This window comes from Cnephaeus nilssonii (genome assembly GCF_951640355.1).
Source record: "Cnephaeus nilssonii genome assembly, chromosome: 8".
NCBI classification, from domain to species: domain Eukaryota; kingdom Metazoa; phylum Chordata; class Mammalia; order Chiroptera; family Vespertilionidae; genus Cnephaeus; species Cnephaeus nilssonii.
The window spans coordinates 22,115,126-22,136,664 of record NC_137079.1 but is presented as its reverse complement, the minus strand read 5'-3'; the positions used below and the strand labels follow the sequence as shown (position 1 = coordinate 22,136,664).

At 37.3% G+C, this 21,539-nt stretch overlaps 1 protein-coding gene across 1 annotated transcript in view; it reads right to left on the bottom strand.

Moving 5' to 3' along the window:
* Positions 1-19,074, bottom strand: part of KCNU1 (potassium calcium-activated channel subfamily U member 1) — a gene marked incomplete at its 5' end in the record, with an annotated part of 122,004 nt that extends 102,930 nt beyond the window's left edge. The window contains 5 exon segments of the mRNA XM_079779372.1: positions 403-514; positions 1,776-1,866; positions 2,791-2,852; positions 16,144-16,263; positions 18,880-19,074. Coding sequence (XP_079635498.1) covers positions 403-514; positions 1,776-1,866; positions 2,791-2,852; positions 16,144-16,263; positions 18,880-19,074 — 580 coding nt within the window.
* Positions 19,075-21,539: the final 2,465 nt, after the last annotated feature.

Genomic DNA, 21,539 nt, shown 5'->3' with positions numbered 1-21,539 from the left:
TAAATCTCTAATATGTTATAACATGTCTAGATATGATGATCTATAGCTTTCAAAGACCAAGAGAGGTTTTTTCATCTCTCCTAGTCCATGTGGGATCCCAGCACAAAGGGGCCACAGGGGGATGGGAGGCTGGGACCTTGCCTCTCAAGTTGTGGATGAGCCAGTCTATTAACAATAACAAACACCGACACCTTCTGTGCATCAGATACATCACATTTCTACGTACAGAGGTTTAAAAAAAAGAGAGGGTTCTGAAAATATTTTATAAAACCATACAAGTACAGTGATGTACAAGTACAGTGATGAATTTTTTTAAATGGCATTTGGGCATTATAAAGGAAAATGAAGGGTACTTATGAATGAATGTTAAGAGAGTGTTTCTCATTCCAACTTTATACTTACCTAGCCAATTACTCTTCAGATAATAAGAAATAAATGTTGGTGGGATGGTAAAGATGTCTACAATTGAGTTCATCTCCAACCAGAACCTGATCTTGTCATCAGCTGCCAAAAACTATGAAATGGAAACAAAAGACCCCAAATCCTGTTACCCTCAATCATTTTAAAGTTAACAATAGAGTATCTTTATTCAGCTACATTTCATTCATTAACTGGAGTTTTGATCTAATTCTATTATATACATATATACACACACATATGTATATACACACACATATTTTTACATAGCAATATGATATATGCGTATGTACATATATATACATTTATGTAGACATAAGGATTGTACCTTTAGTAGGTGTTCAATAAATGAACATGAACCCATTTTATTTACTGGAACTTAAAGTCTCATACTCTGACCTTTCTGCTGTTCCCAGAGATTTATAATTATAGAGCTAAAACCCTCTCTATTTGTGAGCAAAGAGGAAACATGATTTAAGGTGGTCTTAAATGGAAAAGTTACAGTTATCTACAAATATGGCTGGCCAAGACCAATATTTATGAGCTTCCCTAATTAGAATAAAAAAGCATTTCCAGAAGGGAGAGTTTGCTATAAAAAGAATATTTTGATGATCAGTGTGGTCAGAGTATGTGCTGAAGGACAGTCAAAGAAATATATAAGTGTATATATAATGTATATTTTATCTCTCTATATAAAACCCTAATATGCAAATTGTCCCCTTGGGAATTCAACCAGGAGACTGGGAGTTCAATTGCTCGCTATGATATGTGCTGACCACCGGGGCAGCGCGGAACGAAGGAAGGCCCTGGCCAGCAGCCAAGAAAGGAAAGCCCCAGCTGGCAGCCAGAAGGCCCCAATCAGCCCTGATCGCCGGCCAGGTCTACGGATCCTACCCATGCACAAATTTCGTGCACCGGGCCTCTAGTATGTATATAAAAACATGGAATGCATAAATACAAAAAAAGTATTTCATATAGTTAATGGCACATCAGCCATCAGTGAAGCCAATGACATTTTCAGAGGCTTGTTATTCAGGTTCTGCTAGCTTGTGCTTATTAGTAAAGCTTTCTCAAGGTAGAGGAGGAAAGCCAATAAGGAGGGAAGTGTTGCCGGGTGATGATATTTAAAAAAAAAAAATCATTTTCATTTGTGTCAGAATTTTTGGCCTGGTTGACAGCATCAGATGCAGGTGAAAGAGCTATTATATCTCACCAAACTTTTAACAACTTAGGACATAGACCCTCTAACTCTAGCGCCTGACAACATAGGACAATTGTATAACCAAGGCACACACAGATCTTTCTATGTTGTACCTGTTGTGTTTGTCTGTTTACTCCCACTTCCAACAGGTACTTACTCTCAACCCAAAATAGAAAGTAAAGAAAGCATTGAAAGTCAAATCAATGGGGATGGTTTTGTCCTCATATGAAGAACAGCTTCCAACAGGGCTGCAAAGGAAACAAGGACAGTTTATAAAGACATACATTTTAAAAGCTGTGTCTACATTGAACCAAATTAAAAGGAAGGGTAGGCAATTTTTTATTTATTCACGATGACACTTAAGTTCATATCTCAAGGAAATTTACTGTATCTTGGAAGTAGAGGTATGAATAAATAAAAGCACTAGACTGTGCATAGAGCTGAAAATAAAAGGAAAATTACCTGCTCTTTCTTTCCTAGAGTTTATTGCTTCTATTTCAGTTTTATCAGCAGGGAGATCAGAGTAAGGAATTCAGAAAGCAAAGACTTCTAGTTTCCCTAGGATCTCTAAAGCTGCCCGACTTCTGAGCCCTGCAATCCCAATTTTACTTCAGCTGGAAATCCAAGGAAATTCCCAGAGGATCAGCATGGGGTTCAGATTAGACTGGATTCTGTTCAAGAAACCATCCTTGCTTTGTCATAAAAGAAGAAAATGCCTTCTATGAAGAGCAGACAATAATTTGCTCCTTTATCCCAGGTGAGGTCTAGCATTTTCCTTTCTCAAGACTACCCAAAGTTGTTTGAAATCTATGAGCAACATAGAACTTCTACCTCAACATCTCAAGAGTCCAAAGGCATATAAAGAAAGCCCTCCTACGTGGCCCAAAGGAGAAGACAACATCTGGAGGTTTGCAGTCCCAGAGACTAGGGAGTAGACATGGGCATGGCCCCCCAGCCCCTAGCAACGCAGTTTGGCAGGATGCAGAAGCAATTCATGTATTTTTTGTGGAGTTGGTTTTAGTGTTTTCTGGGGGGAATTAAACACTTATCCTTTTTAATGAGCTTGTGAATGGGAATATGTTTGAAAGTATATTAACCATTTTTCCTGAAAGAAAATACTGAATTCAAGGGCAATCTTATAACAGACACAGGTGACTGCGGATTTTACTTACTCAGCAGAATTGATGAAATAGATTATAAGAGACCCAATGCTTAGTACAAAGACAAGGATCATCTGAAAAAAAATAGAGACAAATGTACATATCCATTTTATTGACATGAATATAGATGAATAAACAAATCAATAAACCTGTGTTTTCTTTTTATCTTGCCTATCCACGTGTAGCCATTTTTCACAATTCATCTATGTTAGTCTTCATTCATTCATTCATTCTTTAAAGAAAAATTGATTGGGCCTTTATGGGTATTCAATAAATGAACATGTAGTCACCCATTTTATTTACCTAATTTTAACTCTCACACATTTAATAATAGTTTGCCCTTCCTTCTGCTACTAAAACTTTCTAATCTCAAGATGTCCTATCACTTATGCATTCACTTACTCATCAACCATTTATTAAGTGTTTAATATAAGTTGTGTACTTTATTACATGTTAGAAAATGAGGGCTGCTGGATATAGACTTGCGAGTTGAATTGCCAATGATGTTGTAGAAGAAACAGTCCCAACCATGTCCATGAAAAGATGGTCAGAATTTTGACAGGAGGGAAAGTGCTACAGTGAGAAAACAAAATGAGTGCTTTTAACCTGCAATGTTCCTGGTCTATAAAATAAGCAGGGATTGTAGAATATAATTAGAAGTGTATCCATGCAAAACCCACGATGCATTTGGATGAAATTTTTCACAGCCCCGGTGACTTTTCAGGTCAACTTCGGGTAACCAAATATTCCTTCAGTTATTGCTAGTTTCTGAACCATTTGTTTCTTTAATATGTTCAGTGTAGTGTAGTATTAATAATACTACTAATAAAAATTAAGTTTATTTACAATTAAAGCTTTACACACTGCCAGCCCAGGTATTCCTGGGGCAGGTTACCTGTACTAAGAAAGAGGTCAGTTTCTTCTCTAGTAAGCATTTTAAGAATTTTTATTCCTAGTTGCCCACCAACGAGGCCATCTGTGGCCTCTGCAGAATTGTAGGCCAGTGTGGAGAAGTGGACAGAAAGGGAAGGTCAGAGTGGAAATGTTGGACTTGACTGGTTTTAGAACACTATGTTCTCACCCTGGGGCCTGAGCATGGAAAGTGTGCAATGTTTACTTTCATGAGTTCTTTCACTGCTCTTTGGAGAACCCAATTAAAGTCCTTCAATAACTATTTCTTTAGTACATAACATGACCCAAGTATTATTCTGGTGATTGGGATATATCAACAACCTATACACAGATCTCTGCATATATGGAGCATAACTGATATGGTATGTTAGAAGGTACATGCTAGGAAAATAAAGTAGAGCAAAATAAAAGGGATCAGAAATGCAAGGGGAGTGGGCAGAAGAGTTGCAGTCTTGGTAATTTTTAATTGTTATGTGTCCCATTTGTGGTTCCCATGAATTGTATGAAAACATTCTCTTGCTGGTTGCTCACAAATCTTCCCTCAGTACATCTCACACTCCTATATTCTGCGGGAATCCTTACCCACCAAATGCCTTCTTGATCAGGTAAGAAATGCTCTCACATGGGACCCACATCTGGCCCATGGACCAGATCAAGTATTCTTTGCCACCAACAAACACTGGAAGGAGAGATTATCTTCAGTGTGGCAACTCCTCTGGCATAGAGCAGCTAGCCGGGTAGTCCCTTATCAGAAATGAACTAGATACCAGTTCACTGTGTCCCCAAAATTCAAAGAGATGCAAATTGCAATTTCTGAATGGTCTCTCCTAAGCCTTTCTTTGGGCTTGACATGAGAGGATATACTCCCATGCTTCTGCCACAACAGAACTCCTTCCAAAAATCCTTTTCTATTCCCAACCTACCCTAATTTACATGTGATTGGGTAATGTGCTAAGAGCTTCAACTGGGTTTCTTCTAATTGCTTACTAAGTGACAGTTTGCAGCTTATTTAAAACATAAGAGTTACTGGCATTTATTTTATCATCTAAATTAAGTGATGAGATAATCCTAAGATCAGGAAAAATACTGGCAGTGGAGATACATATGTCAGCATATTAATAATTACTAATACATCGTTTTCATGAATTTTTAAATTTTCTTTACATATGAACATATTTTTTTTCTCTTACTAAGTTTGACTTTAAAAAATGCAAGTATAAATCATACATTGATAGGCTTCCAGAAAGATAGTGGCAAGCCATATGTTTACAAACCTCCAAAATGATAAAAATTAACAAAAATATAAGAAATTTTTAGTTTTATTGAAACTGAGAACATTATAAACCTCATGTCACAAACCTAAAGAACATTATCTAGAAGTAATACATAACAAACAACAAGATGTATAGCAAACCAAAAGAAGGCACTGGGACCTAAATGCTTGTAAACACTGTTCAGTGTGTCAGATGAAAGTGAGAGAGAATTCTGAGGAGACCTCCTGGATTGAAGGGGCAAAATCTGAAAAGCTAGCTACTTGGCAGGGGTATAAAGCTATTCACCTGAGGTACAGATCAAAGAAGGGGCCACAAAGCCAGAGGGCCTAGGAGAGGCATCCTGAAGCCATGCAGTTGCTAAGGAGGAACCTCTGAGCTAGGAGCAACACCATGGAAAGCAATCAGAAAAACACACACACACACACACACACCAAAAAAAAAAACCCTTAAGAATTTGAGACGTCATCCATAGAGTCCCATGTGCAGAGCTGCTGGCCACAGCATTATCCCTCAGGTTTGTCTGTGGTTAGTTAGGCTAGTTAACCCCTATTTGCCTGCAGGAAAATGCACAGTAAATTGAGGCTTTGAATTTCCACAGTGGGGCTTAAATCCCCCTGTTTAGTTGGTGGGTAATTATGGGTATCTTCAGAATTCAAACAGCAGTCAACGAGGATAATGAGGGATCTTCACTTAAGAATATTAGCAGACAACAGAAAATTGACAGCTATGTGGGAAGTGTAGGAAAACAGAAGGATCAGGTAGAAAAAAAATAGATGAAATGACCTCCAAGGAAAGAGTGAACATAGACTATGTAATCAAGATTTTTTAAATTAGAATTACTGTTCTTAGTGAGATTCTAAAATTCTGTTAAACAGTATTGGAGGATTTGAAAGGCAAAAAGAGAATATGAGGGTCACACAAATATGAGGTTAACGCAAATGTCATATCTGCAAGAAGCTGCACCCCAATACTGGCTGAGAGATAACACAAAGAGACCAGGATTTTCAACATTTAGCATCTTACAAGAAGTGCTCTTGGGAGTGAGATTTAGACCTGGGAAGAGGGTCCTGGCTTGGCTGGTAATGACACCTCTGAGGAGATGCTGTGAACCTGGTTCTGTCAGTGTTGAGGGGGGAAAAACAAAAATACTAGAAATAGTTTTTTCAATAGTTTTCAAGTACTGACTGCTACAGGAGTGAAAAGCCATTGAATAGGTGAGGCTGAAAAATACAGATGCAAAACATGGAAGGAGCAGTTCCCTTCCCCTCCTCTAGGCTTCCTGTTCTCTTGTACCTGGTGTCAGCAGAGCCTAACGAGGAGCATAAGGGAGTTCACAAAAGAGACATGTAATTGTCAAGTCCTGGGCTCACATCACAAAGCAGAGGATAGAGCAGTGATGGCGAACCTATGACACGCGTGTCAGCACTGACACGCGTAGCCATTTCTGATGACACGCAGCCGCCTCAGCGGCCGCATGCCAAGGATGAAACATTTGCTGCTCCTGAGGATGAAACATTTGCCACGACACTCTGTGCCGGAGGTCTGTAGGCCAAAACAACAGAAGTCCGGCACAGAGCGTCTAGTTCTGGGACTTCCGGTTAAGCCAGGATCTTTGCCCTCACTTCCGCCGGCAGAGCAGGGAGCAGCGGAACGCAGCGGGGGACGCATCTCTGGGGGCCCTGCCATTACCAGTAACCAAATAACAGTTAACCACAGCAACCATTATCTACTGTTCTGGGGTGTCATGGATTTCTGATCCATCATTACTGAGATAAGTGAGGGGGAGGCTGGGAGAGGCGAGGGTTTGTGGCGTGCTATGGGTGCCGTTTCCCCGCCATTAGAAATAGCGGCAGCCATTTTAATTCACATGAGGAACACCATCTTGCTCCATAGGGCAGACTCCATTTCACCACTATTACTGTTGTGCATCCTTATTAACCCCTATTTCTGCTTATTAACCCTGCCCTTTCCTAAAAGACAGTTATATGCACCATTTTGTGGTTAGTTAGACTAGTTAACCCCTAATTGCCTGCAGGCCTAACATGCTATCTATAATTCTATCTTCTGTCACTGCCCCCCTGATGGAGAACCCAAAAAATAAAAAACTAAGGTTAAGTAAAGGAAGTGGTAGTAGCAGTGGCCGACCCTTTCAAGAGACATGGACCAAGATGTATGGCTTTATAGAAAAAAATGGCAGATAATTTTGCATTCTATGTACTGAAACAGTAGTAAGCAGAACGTGGAATATAAATAGACATTTTGAAACTAATCATTCCCAGCTCTTGGAAAAAAGTGAGGATGAAAGGAAGGAATACATTTCCAGGCAGCTACACCTTTATAAGAGCCAATCTAATTCCATCCTTAAATTTATGAAAGGCTCTACAAATTTAACATCTGAAAGTTTGAGCATTGCTTACTCTATAGCTCAGCATGGAAAAGCTGAGGGAGAATTCTCAGTGAGGGAGAATTTATTAAAGAAACTCTCCTAAGATGTGCACCAGTTCTATTTCACAATATGCAGAATAAAGATGCAATTATTAAGAGAATATCTGAGTTACCACTCAGTAGAAATATCATAAAAGACCGAATAATGAGACTGAACACAAATGTACAACATCAATTAAAGAGAGACATAAGGAAGTGTAAATATTTTTCGATCTCTCTTGATGAAACTACTGATGTCACACCACATGCTCAGTTGGCCATTATTGGTCGATATTCTGATGGTCTCACAATGAGAGAAGAGTTGATAAAGTTAGTATCAGTGTCAACAAGTAAATCAGGAAGCAAAATATGTAAGGTTGTTATATAAACATTTCGTGACCTAAGCATTGATATCTCTAAAGTTGTGTCAGTGACGACAGATGGGGCACCAAATATGGTGGGGGAAAAAGTCGGATTTGTCAAATTGTTTACAGAAGCTATTGGACATCCGATTGTGCCTTTTCATTGTATTATCCATCGGGAGGCTTTATGTGCCAAGGCAGGATTCACCGACTTAAACGACTTAATGTCAGTTGTTACAAAAATAGTTAATTTAATAGCTGCTCGCCCCCTTCACAAGCGAGAATTTTCGGCACTTTTACTGGAGGTTGATTCCACCTACAGTGGACTGCTGATGTACAATAATGTAAGATGGCTGAGCCGAGGCAAAGTTCTTGAGCGCTTTGTGGAGTGCTTTGAAGAAATTAAAGTATTTCTTGATGATAAGGATCTGGGAAACTTTCCTCAGCTTAATGATGATAAGTGGGTCAACACCCTGATGTTTTTTACAGATCTCTCTGTTCATATTAATGAACTGAACTTAAAGTTACAAGGTTTTGGCAAAAGTATTGACGTTATGTTTGGATACATAAAAGCTTTTGAAAGTAAAGTTAAAATTTTCAAGTGAGATGTATAAACTAAAACTTATAAGTATTTTCCTCGAGTAACAAAGTATTTTGAGAAGGCCATTGCAGCTGTACAAAATGAAATGGAACTCTTGCATATGAAGTACCAGCATGTTTTAGACTCGTTACTTGACCAGTTTAGTGATAGATTTAGTCAATTTAGAAGTCTAAAACAGACCATGAAAATAATTAAGTATCCTGATGTAGTAGTCTACAGTAGTTTGGAATTAAATGGTTTCCAATGGATGCAAATTGATGATTTGGAGATGCAACTTGCAGAATTTCAAGACAGTATCTGGGCTCAGGTATTTGTCGACTTGAGGTCAAAGCTTGAGAATCTGGAAAGGTGCCGCTTGGAGAATCAAGAGGAGTGACACTACGAACAGGAAATTTGGAGTGCTTGGAACCGACTACCAGACACTTTTAGCACCCTGAAAAATATAGCAATGGCTTTACTCACAATTTTTCCCTCTACATACTTTTGTGAGGCCTTATTCTCAGCGTTAAATAATATCAAAACCAACAAAAGAAACAGATTGACAGATGAAGTTAGTAGCGCTTGCTTGGGCCTGAAGTGTACAAAATACCAACCTTCAATTGAAGATTTAGCCAATGAAATTCAGCAACAAAAAAGTCACTAATAGGCAGGTTAGTTAAAGAATTCCCCCTCCCCCTCACTTATCTTAGTTCACGGCACCCCACACAAGCTAAATAATATCAAGACCAACAAAAGAAACCGACTGACGGATGAACAAAGAAGTCACTAAGCAGGTAAGTTAAATATTTAGTTTTTGATTTATTAAATACAATTATATATAACAATTATACATTTATGTTATTTAAACTATAAATATCGCGAAATAATGTTTTTTCCTCAAAGTGACACACTACCCGAGTTATGCTCAGTTTTTTGGCGAAGTTTGACACACCAAGCTCGAAAGGTTGCCCATCACTGGGATAGAGGGTGGATATGAGATAAGATAAGAGCTTAGTACCTAGCAGGTAGCCTTAAGTGCTAGAAGACACTAAAGCAATACTTACAGAGATTTTAGGAGGGAAAAGAATTGCAAGCCAAGAATTCTATATCCAACCAAACTGTTTTTCACTTGTGAGAGCAAGATATAAAAACCATTTTGCAAATAAATATGGGAAGTACTCAAGAAAAAAAAAAACACAAAACACTAGAGATAAAAAGTAGTGCCTAATGAAAGGTACAAATAAGTCATTTTTTTGACCCTAAAGCAAATATTAAGAAAAAAATCTTAACAGGTATATAATGCTAAAAAGCAAAAATAGTAATCTAGAACTGAATGTCAAATTAGTTCAATTTCTGGAAGAAAAGAAGGGTGGTATGACAAAGATCTCATGCAAGAGGAGGATATGGATATAAAATGTGCAGAGATACAAAGAGAAATACAGAATGGTAAGTTTGTCCTGAATTTCATTTACCCAATACACCTAAGCTATTGTATTAAGAATAGAATTATCCAAGTCAATGATGCAAGAAAATAAAAGTAATAAAAAGTAAACAAATCAAAAATACAAATATGAGCTAATGGTCAGTGCTTATATACCCTGATTTACATGTATTATCATATAATTTTCCCTACAATATTTTGAAGGAGTTTATTCACATCCATACGAATAAAAGGGTAATATGCTAATTAGACCACCGTCTTCTGAACATCATTCCTAACGAAGGCGGGGCCTGGGCACCTGCGTCCGGCCTGGACAAAGCTTACTGTTCCTGTTTCTATTACTATGTACCTTTTAGGGATGTTTCCAGGCCTCGGTGGCATTGGCGGTGGCAGCAGCTCCGCACAGTGAGGAGCGTGTTTTGCATCAAGGAAATTCCTAAATCGCCCCACATTCACTCGAGGATGAAATTTCAAAGTCTAACTGACAGCAGGCGGCTGGCTCGGGGATCCCGGGGGCCTGAGCGAAGCCGCTGGGGGTCGTGGGGGACTGCAACCAGCCCGAGCAAAGCTTACCATTCCTGTTTCTATTACTATCTACCGTTTAGGGATGTTTCCAGGCCTCGGTGGTGTGGGCCTTGGCAGCAGCAGCACAGTGAGGGGAGTGTTTCACTTAAGGTAATTCCTAAATCACCCCATATTCACTTAAGGTAATTCCTAAATCGCCCCATATTTGCTCAAAGTCTAACCCACAGCAGGTGGCTAGCTCAGGGATCCTGGGGGCCTGCGGCTGGCCAGAGGGAAGCCAGGGTCCTGGGTGCAGGGGCGAGGCAGATGTGGTGAAGTGGTTAGGGGTGATCAGGCCAGAAGGGGAGCAGTTAGGGGTGATCAGGCTGGCAGGGGAGCAGTTAGAGGCAATCAGGCAGGCAGAAGTGGTTAGAGGCGATCAGGCAGGCAGGTAGAGTGGTTAGGGGTGATTAGGCAGGTAGGCAGAGTGGTTAGGGGCAATCAGGAAGGCAGGTAGAGTGGTTAGGGGTGATCAGGCAGGCAGGCAGAGTGGTTAGGGGTGATCAGGCCAGAAGGGGAGCAGTTAAGGGTGATCAGGCTGGCAAGCAGAGGTGGTTAGGGGCAATCAGGCAGGCAGGTAGAGTGCTTAGAGGTGATCAGACAGGCAGGTAGAGTGGTTAGGGGCAATCAGGCACGAAGGTAGAGTGGTTAGGGGTGATCAGGCAGGAAGGCAGGTGAGTGGTTAGGAACCAGCTTTCCCAGATTGCAAGAGGGATCCCGGATTGGAGAGGGTGCAGGCGGGCTGAGGGACCCTCCGTCCCCCCATGCACGAATTTCATGCACTGAGCCTCTAGTTATAAGAATAAAATCCAATTAAAAAAAAATAACTTGCCCAAGATTATACAATAGGAAGTGGAGGAGCCAACCATGTCTCCCAAAATTTACAACTACCTTGTAATTCTGCCCTCAGAACATAGACTAAATGAACTTAGTTGTGTATCCAATACCCGTTCTTTCTTTTTTTTTCCTAACAGACATCCCATTTGTTTTCTAAGCCACTGATATGAAATATTCAATTATGCAGTAAATTCAATATCTAAATGTTATAAAGACCAATAAAATTGATCACCATAAGAAGAAGAATTCCCCTGGTAAAATAACAAATAAATGTATTCTTAAGTCAATAAATGAACAAAAATCCAGGTACATGATATTTATTAGACACTTAAAAGGAAATAAGACAGAAAGACTAAAAGAGAGCTGGGCTAAGGCACCCTAATGAAGTATGAGTAAAATGGAAGCAATGTTACATACTAATATTGTATTCTAAAATGTTCCAGCCAAAAACACACAAACAAAAATCACCACAAACAACTAAAACAACAACAACAAAAAAACAACCCACAAACAACACAGAATGTGACAAAAATAGATAGTTCACATTGATAAAAGGCATAATAAGTCAAGAAGATATACTAGGTAAGTTTACACAGTAATTGCTGTTATTTAAAATGTATAATTCAAATCTGTTGGAAATGCAAGTTATTTGATAAAACTGTATATGAAAATTTTTGACATTCCCCTTTCAATCAGTCACCAAATAATTAAGTGTGTGGAAAACATAAATAACATAATTAGTAGTGCTTATATAGCAAACATATACTACGCATATTCTTTCAAAAGTCCATTAAGTAAAGATAAAAATCGATCATAGAGCAGGCAACAAACAATTTCCCCATAAATTCTATAAACTAGATACCATAAAAGCAGTGATATCCATAAATTTTACCAAAGTAGAAAAGACAGCCACTCTATCCCACAGAAAATAAAAGCAGACCACATTCCTCTCAATAGACCATGAATCAAACAAGGAAAATTAAAATTTAAAACAATGTAAAGATGAATTAGACATTAATAAAAATAAGAACATTACTTGCCAAAGTCTGTGAGATATGGCCAAAGAAGTACCTAAGGAAAAAAATTTTGTAAGTCAAATTCGACTAACGAAGCCGAAAGACCAGGCCAGCCCGGACCAACTATACAAAATATACCTTTTTAGAATGTTGCTAAGAATCTATAAGTTTGAAGGAAGAAACTCATGGCAGTGGATGGAGATAGGGGTAAGGAAGTAAAAAACTAATTTTTTACTATGTACCTTGTGATAGTTTTAAAATATTTTACCATGTGCATACAAAGACAACAATGAAATCATCCAGAAATAATCAAATGTGAATATTGTATTTGCTACCAGTGTTTTCTTTATTCATAAGATTAAGATCTATAAACTAAAGCATAGTCTCATACTGTTATCATAAGAAAATGAGTTCCTGGTGCTTGATGGTATAATAAATATAAAATTTGAAATAAGAAAGGAAATGAAAAAAAGTAGATGAAGATACATTTCAAGGTGGTAGCAAAGGATTTTAACTTTAATTTAATTTTTAACATAAACAATGGATTTAAAGTGTAAGGAGACTGATCATTTCTAGTATGTTTTATATTTTTCTTTTTCTAGAAGTAGCATTACATTACAAAAATGAGCAAAACCCAAGCAAAATAAATTATTTAGTCAATTTTCCCAGTATCATTTTTGAAATATTCTTTCTCATTTTTAGATGAATTGTGATGCTTTCTTTGCTCATTTAGTTGTTCTGTATACTAAGAATGACAACTGTTGCTCTAGCCAAGGGTTTATTTACTTAACTACAGAAAAAATTGTACATTCACAGAAAATATTGCACTTTTTTACAGGAAGGAGTTAAAGCAGAATACCCCCCAAAAATAGAAGTCATAGAAGATAGAAAAACAGAATGTGAACATAAAGTAGTGCCTAGAATGAGGCTAAAAATATACACTTCTAAAAGAGATGAGTATAATTTTGGTTCTAAATGGTCTAGTGGTCAGAGAAACAAAGAAACATAGTAAATTACACAATTAACAGCATCCTCCTCCCACCCCCACCTAAAGGAACAGATTGTTTAAGACTAGGACTATATTTAGAACTAAATTAAACAGAAAATAGCCCAATCCCATAGAGGCAATTGATACTTTGCAACGCTCTAATTTCTAGAAGGAACTTTAAGAAGGTATCCTGTTTTGAAGATAATATTTTTTCCCTTTGATTATTGGAATTTGAATTTTCTGCCTCCTCCTATTTGTTTATTTTCCTCCTTCTTTTTCCTTTTATATTTTTTCATCATCTTCTCCTGTTCCCCTCTCCCTCTTCTTTTCTTCTTCTTCCACTGTGTGGTTAGCCATGAATCCTCCTTCAACATATTAAGGACATTAGTCTATAGAGATTTTTAATTTGCTATCTTTGGAAGTTTTGATGTAGATACTATGCTTTCATTGTAAAAGAAAAGTGGGTGTTTGCTTTCTTTTATTTCCTATGTCCTGGCACTGTTGAGTTATCATTAGAGAAATCCAATCACTGAATATTTTTTTTACTAGGCCTTGAAATCATCAAGCTCTCCCATAGGAGGAAGGTGAGGAGGGGTAGTGGTGGTGATGTTAACATAGGTCTTTGATAACATCTTTATTTCTTCCAAATATTTGATCTAAGTTACTTTCTTTTATGGTCATTTTTGGTAATTTATATTGTCCTAAGGAATCATCCAGTTTTCAATTTAATTACAAATATAACTTTCAAAGTCCTTTATATCTGTACTTATTTTCTTATTTTAATGTCTTATTTCATATGTATTTGTGCTTCTCTCTTTTCCTTGTTTAGACTAGCTATTGATTTCTCTATTTTGTTGTGTTTCAAATAATCAGCTGTTTTATAATTCATTAATTTCTGACTCTTTTTATATTTATTATGCTTTTATTTAGTGTGTTTTATTTCTCTACCTTTTTGAGATTGAAACTTAATTTGTTTATTTAATTTGTTTATTTATCAAAATGAATTTTTATTGTTATGCACTTAACCCAGAACCACTCTCATCTCATACTTTAGGTGCAAGTGATACATGGTGTTTTCATTATTTTTATGCTTTAAATATACCAAAATTATTATTTTTATTTATCTGAGTCAAGAATAATTAAAGAGAGATTTTTAAAAGTTTAGCTGTAAGGTCTTTGTTTTCTGGTTTTATTTAGTATTTTATTATCTATTTATTGCACTTTGTTCAGTTAAAGTTGTCTGTACTTTGTATGTTTTATAGTTAGGATTATATGTGACCTAATACATGCTGAATTTTTATAAATAGTCAATAGACACTTGTAAGTTTAATTTCTGTTTTCCGCATGTGAAGTTCGACTATTTCAATCAGCTCTCTCTTATTAATTAAGCTACTGTAGTCTTCTTTATGATGCTGATTATTATTATTCTATTTCCTGATATGAGATAACTGAAGTAAAAGTTCCTACTACTTTTGTGTTTTAATATTTCTTCTTTATTTCTTATATTTCTCATTTATTCATTATCTTTAAGTTATATTTTTGGTGAATGGTATTCATGATGTCATATCTTGGTTGAGGTTTGTTATATTTATCATTATAGTGGTTATGTGTTGAATGATGTTCTCCCAAAAATATATGTTGAAGTCTTTTAGAAATAGGGTCTTTGCAAATGTATTCAAGTTAAGCAAAGGTCATAGGATGGAGTCATCCAATATCACTGGTGGTCTTATAAAAAGGGGAAATTGTTAGATTATATAAGGTCTCTTACCCCAATGACCTTTCATACATTATTTCCAATATTATCATCTTACCATCAAACATGATTAGAACATTTGAAGAGATCCTAACCAAGAAATCCCTGTTATGATCTGAAAGAATTACAAAATCCTTCTCTAATAGATCACACTGACAGGGATTTGGTGCGGGGGGAGGGGGGGGGAGAGGGAGAGACCAAAACTTGAGAAAGAAAAGAAAGGAGAGGCATTTTCCCAGATGATTCTACATTCCTTTCAGATTTTATCAAAGCAATTTTATTTCTGTACTTCCATATAAGTTTTAAACATTAATTACATCTGAATTATACAACATTAATTAGAAAAGAGCAACCTTTTTACGAATTATAAAATAAAGCAGAAACTCTAGCTTACTTATGTCTACTACTATAAAACCACCATCTGATGGCAGTATACCCTCAAATTACAGATCCCAGTTTTTAATATTTCAGATCAAACTATACTACTGAAGTGATGATCAGCACACTATTCATTTGTAGAGCCTGGTATTTCAAGACAATGGGATGTAAAAATTCCCATGGCATAATTTTTTCCCTCAAGGAGCTCACAGTGTACTGGGGAGAGAGGCATATGCACAGATAATTTAAATAACAGTGTTCAATGCATATTATAGAGCCTTAGAGACAAATTCCTAGCCTAATCTGGAGATAAGATTTTGCAAGGAGATGACACCTGGACTGAGTTTTAATATGTCCAAATTACTAAGAGTGAAACACAAAGAAAAATTATAAAATTATGGAAGGGCAAAAAATGACTACTTTGTATACGGAAGAAAAGAGGCTATTGGATTCAAAGGATGGGGAAATAGTTTTACATTTCAGGCCAGATAATCCACTAAACATCAATATTTCTTGAACATTTGCTATATGCCAGGCATCCATAGAAGGACAAAATGTGCACAACCTTTGCCCTAATAAAGCTTTTCTTCTGGAGGACAAGCTGACAATAAATCCAAAATGTAATGCCAAGTAATTATATTCACACCAAAGAAGAGATAAGCAAAACAGTGGCTAAAGAGGAAAGACACAGAGATGGCTTTGAGAGGCAGTGATGTTCTAGATAAGGCCATCAGGGAACACTATATGCTTACCTGAGTGATAAAACTGCATATACCAACTATACTCATGCTTGTGGCTAAAGTCTGTTAGCAAAGTAACAATGAAAATGTACTTACCAACACTTGCCCCACAACGGTCTGTGCCGAAAGTAACATTTCTATACGATCACGAAATACTCCATGGAGGTAGAGACTTTTTAAATGTTTATTACGGCTGCTCCTTGCCAAGATTAGTTTCTATAAGCGAGAGAAAGGAATTGAGTGTGACCTGGAACTTGTAGAAAGTAATCTGTTTACATATTCTCCTGTGCTGTGTTATCTGCCAGAAATTACCCCACCTATTCCAAACCAGGGATCCCTGAAGTCACTCTTTCAGTATTTCAAGAGATGGACTTTATTGAGTTTGCATTGTATTGGTCTTCTGCACAGGTTTTTTTCTCTGAATTGGACATCTTCATCATGCTTTTCTCACACACTCTTAGTCCAGACTCTTCAAACTGACATTATTATAATGATCAGGTTTGGGAGCTCCATGTTCTTTCTGCTCTGGGAACAAGTGTCTTATCCTTTTCCATCAAGATACATGGACAAAGGAAAAAACTTACAAATTCATTTTTAGGTGATTACTTAAGTATCTGCTTTTTTGAGAGAAAAAGAAGGAAGTTTTAGCAATTTGATTCTGCTTTTAGTTCCTTATATAGTATGATATCTTTCTGAAATTATAATCATTTCTCACATTTGCAAATTGCCTTTACTTATTATATTTGGCATTTGTTATTATCCTATGATGTAGACAAAGTGTGAATGAATCCATTGTATATTGCTAAGGAAGTCGAGGTACAGAGAAATTCAAAGACTTGCCCACAAGCAGGCCATCAGGAAAGGCTGGGGTCTAAACTAGCCTCTGTGTCTGTTGATGGTCTTGAACTACCACTGAGAAAGACACAGCATGCTGACCGGACCCTCTGACTTTTAGAAAAGTTCACTTCGGGTAGGGCCAGGGATTTGAAACGACTTTATTTTTCTACTCATATTTTCTGAGTGGTAGAAGAGAAATCTCAGTAAATGACTATTGGATAGAGTTCATATCTTGATCAATGCTTTGCTCTCTAATACTTATGATTCATCATGAGCATTCCTGAGATTTTTGATAATTGATTTTAAAAAAATATTCAATATAACATTAATATAGAACACTCATCTTAATTTCATTATAAAATTGGAGGTGCCTTCTGTGGGAAAACAAATTGGCCCTAAGATATAACAAAATCATACTTACTAATATAGTAAACCTTTTAAAAATGCACATTTATTAAAGAGAAAAATTATGACTCTCCAAATAATTTTAAAAGATCTTTTGTAGGTACCCATATTTGTGGCATTTTTTACAATAAGCCAACTTTCCCAAAAGCTTAGAGTAAAAATACTGCACTCTTCAATTTACATTAACTTAACAAATTATTGAGAAGTCATTCAACTTTGATCAAAGTCTTCAAGACTCAAGAGCAGAACAGTATAGTATTCTGGTTGCTTGAACCTCATTTCTTACCTTTTTATAACATTTGCTTTCTATTTTAAATTAAAAGATACCTCTGCACCAATGGGTAGACAGGAATTACATCCAAAGAAAGAAGCAACAAATACAGCAAATATTTATAGACAAATGAGTTCTCACATTTTTGTAACCACACATAAATGAATATAATGGGGAAGAAGATATATGTCCTAGAGCAGGAGTCTAAGAATATTAAATTATTCTGCCAATTGAATTGTGCATTAAAAATAGGAAAGAAGGCTGATCCACCATAACCATTCATGTACTCTGTCAATATTGTTAAGAAGTCAGTCCCCCAGAACTATTTCCCCAATTTTTATGTTACTGCCTAAAGTCTTTAATCTACAAATAATTAGTAACAGAATGAACTTATTTAACAACAGAATCTATGAACTTCAATATTGGGTATTTCTTCAGTGCAGAAACCTGAATTCTATATTATGAGATTGCCAATGACTTTAAGTACCAAGTTATAAATTCTGTTATTTTGTGTCCATGTTTAGCATTAAGAGAAATGTTTTAAGCAACCTTTCAGTATTAATTATATTGCACAGATAGAATGTGTTCTGTTAGGAAAATTACTATAATCAGAGAAACAAACAGTGTGGCAAACAATATTGGAAACAAGCCACACATGGCATAATAAAACTCTCTGCTTTGGACCACTGGTAATGGAATAGCCATTATGTAGCATATAAGCAATGTCTTATATGGGTAATACATCGCTATTCTCGTCATCATCATTTAATAGGTGTCATTCAATAGCACCCATTCTTGTAAAACTAGTTCAGCATGAAAAGGTCTCTGCATTTGAGGCTGGGTGTCAGGTGTGTGTTATGTGTGGATGTCCAGGTGTAGTTCTGTGCAAATGAGTGTGTTTGTGGAATACAAAAGGCAGTGTACATATGTGAATGCATATTCATCATGAGTGATGGATCTATGAAAGTGAGGTGGACTTTGGTTTTCCTTTTTTCCTCCCTCATAGGACCTAGCACAATTGTCATTTTAAAATTCATAACAGAGGAATAAACAATGTTTGTGGGTGGTTTTTTTTCTGTCAGAAAAGCAATCTGTTTCAAGAGCTAACATGTATCATCAACCATATAGCCATACAATAAGTGGTGGGATAAAAGGTTGGCTCCATACTTAAGACCCTTGGAATAGCGGCCTAGGGGATCAGTCCCTTTCGAAGAGAGCATCTGAAAACTCAGTGAAGCTTTAATTATTTCCTAAACACAATCACATGTCAAACCTGTCTCTGATCTTCATACAGTGGGATCCCAAATAAGGAAACTGACCAAGAGAATTCCTGTTCCCTTGATGTTTTGCCGTTTTTTTATGCCTCTCCACAGTAGCCGGAAAAGGAATAAGATGAGGAGTCCACTTAAGAAGGTCACTAAGGAGGAAAGAATAAACGCGGCTTGGATCTCGGTTGTACAGGACAATTTTCCCATTTCTTCCCCATTATCATTTCGTTGCTTGGTTCGAAACATCGGGAAGCTGAATGTCAGAATTCTATGATGTCATGATCACATGGTAATGATTCCAGGAATTAGAATTCAGTGTATTACAGAGTCTTAACAACGGGTGCCATGCAATGAGTTGTTCTAAGGATATGGGTTGGCTAACCACTGAGTGCTGCCTCATAGGATGCTAGTGAATGAACAGAGGGAGAAAGCTGAGGTCCACAACATGGGTCTTCAGATGATGTAAATTCTAGATCTGATTTTATTATTTATTTTCTCAATGACCTTGAGGAAGTTACATTCATTGTCGCTATGGTCAATGGGCTATCTACTTGGTTTGCACAGTCAAGCAATTTCAGAATAACTTTTTTTTATTTTGCATGAAATGACATCCAACCATCTGTGTGTCAGAGTTGATTCTTCATCTTAATGAATGCCATATTCTCAGTAATCTTGCAAGGACAGATTATAGAACAATTTAGGATTTTAGCTTATCCTTTCAATAAGAAAGGCGTGGTGTAGAGTGCAGGTATTGTAGTGGGCAATTTTACCAGTATGAACATTGGTCAATTGTTATTTGAACCAGGATTCTGTTCCTTTTATCTCTTCTTTCTGGGACCTTCCACTTTCTTGTTTTTATCCCTGTCCTGTCAACAAAACCTTTGGTCCAGCAGAGGCAAAGTTCAGGATGAGAGCAATTTCTTGTTTTCTCTGATGTTTTCAAAGGTGTAAGAAATATCATGCCTTTCATTGTGCATGAGGGGTCGGCAAAATGTCAGAGTGGAAGGTCCCCCCAGTTATTGTGAAGACGACCTGACATGAGGCGATGAGACCCAGAAGAAATGACATTGCCCTGTGCAGTCTACCATGACTCCGTTCTGTGGAGCAGACTATTTCTAGACGAGAAGTACATTTCCTAGAACTGCTGCCACAGTTATTTTGTCACGGGGGATGTAGATGACTAGGGAAACACTGCCGTTTGTGACTTGGAAGCAATTCAGTGTTCAGAACATGGGAGGTAGACAACTTTGAAGCAACTTTACCCTTCACTATACTCTCCTTGTTCTCAAGAGTTTAAAAACATAAGAATAATATCTACTCTGTGGAGTGCCTACTACAAGCAGAATCTTTGTCAAGTGTGTGTGTGTGTGTGTGTGTGTGTGTGTGTGTGTGTGTTTTAACTACTATGTGCTAGGCACTGGAGGCAGAACGGTCAACAAAACAAACATAGTTCATCCCCTGATGGGCAATACAGTTAACCCAGGGGAACACAATTAGAAACTGGGGGAGGTGTTTTTGGGGGAAACGTAGTGGAAGGAGGAATCTGATCTAGGTGAAGAGTCCAGAGGCTGTGTCATGTCTGAAGCTGAGGTCTGAGGTACGAGAAGGAACCAGGGTCAGGACCCTTGGTGGGCTGGAGAAGCTGGGGACACATTGTTAGACAGAGGGACTACCGCGGGCAAAGGTGGAAAAGAGATGGCACTCTGAAGAGGGTGGTTGATGGAAAGCAGTGATCCAAGAGAAGGCTGGCTATGTATGAAGGGAAGCAGATCATGAAAGGCATTGTGTTCCAGTTTAAGATGTATAAAATACAAACACACACTTTATCATTTGAAGGATTTTTAAAAAAGAAGTTAAATGATTGAATGTCAATCAGAGAAGACCTTGGTCCAGAGTGAGAGGAGGCTAATCCAGTGAGTGTGCTGGTGGGTGGGGCAAGCAGGTGGCCAGGATGAAAGGTCTCTGCACATCTGTACATGGATATGAGCGAGAGGATGTGTCACTGCTGACCCTGCATTCCTGGCCGGTACTTCTGGGTGGTGGTTGAGGCCTTTCACTGCTACCCTTTTAAAACTAGATCTAAGAAATAAACAATACTATTTCAAATCTTCAATTTGTATCTACAATACAAATCTTCAATACTGAAGATTTCTTTTTTTCAGATGAATTTTTTAACATGGCCATGATTTGATTAGAAAAATAGCTTTACTTTGTACACATCTCCATAATTTACATCTGGGCACTCAAATATTCTGGGAAAATTATACTTTATAATGAGACTGAACATATGTTTCATTTTTAAAATTTACTTTCTTCAGGAAATGTGCCATACCTGAAGAAGGAAAGCACTTCAATCTTTAAGTGTATATAGCAGCACTCATGAATGTGTCTGTGTGTTTGTGTTTGTGTTTGTTTAATGCTTCTGAAAGTAATAAATCATATTGTAAAGTTATCTTTTAAGGGCTTATATCCATCTGTCACAATTAATGCTGTAACCCTACCTTCTTCTGTTTCTATTACCAGACCTTTAATTCTTACCCCCAAGGAACATCCACCCATCAGGCAAACATTGGTGAGGACATACAAGGCCCCAGTTCATGCAGTTAGTCAGTGACACACCAGGTCTAAGGTCAAGGGTGAAGATTGTTTTACCTCCACAGAACACTTACATCACAGCGAAAGAACATCCCAGTAAGAGGTTTCTGGGGTAA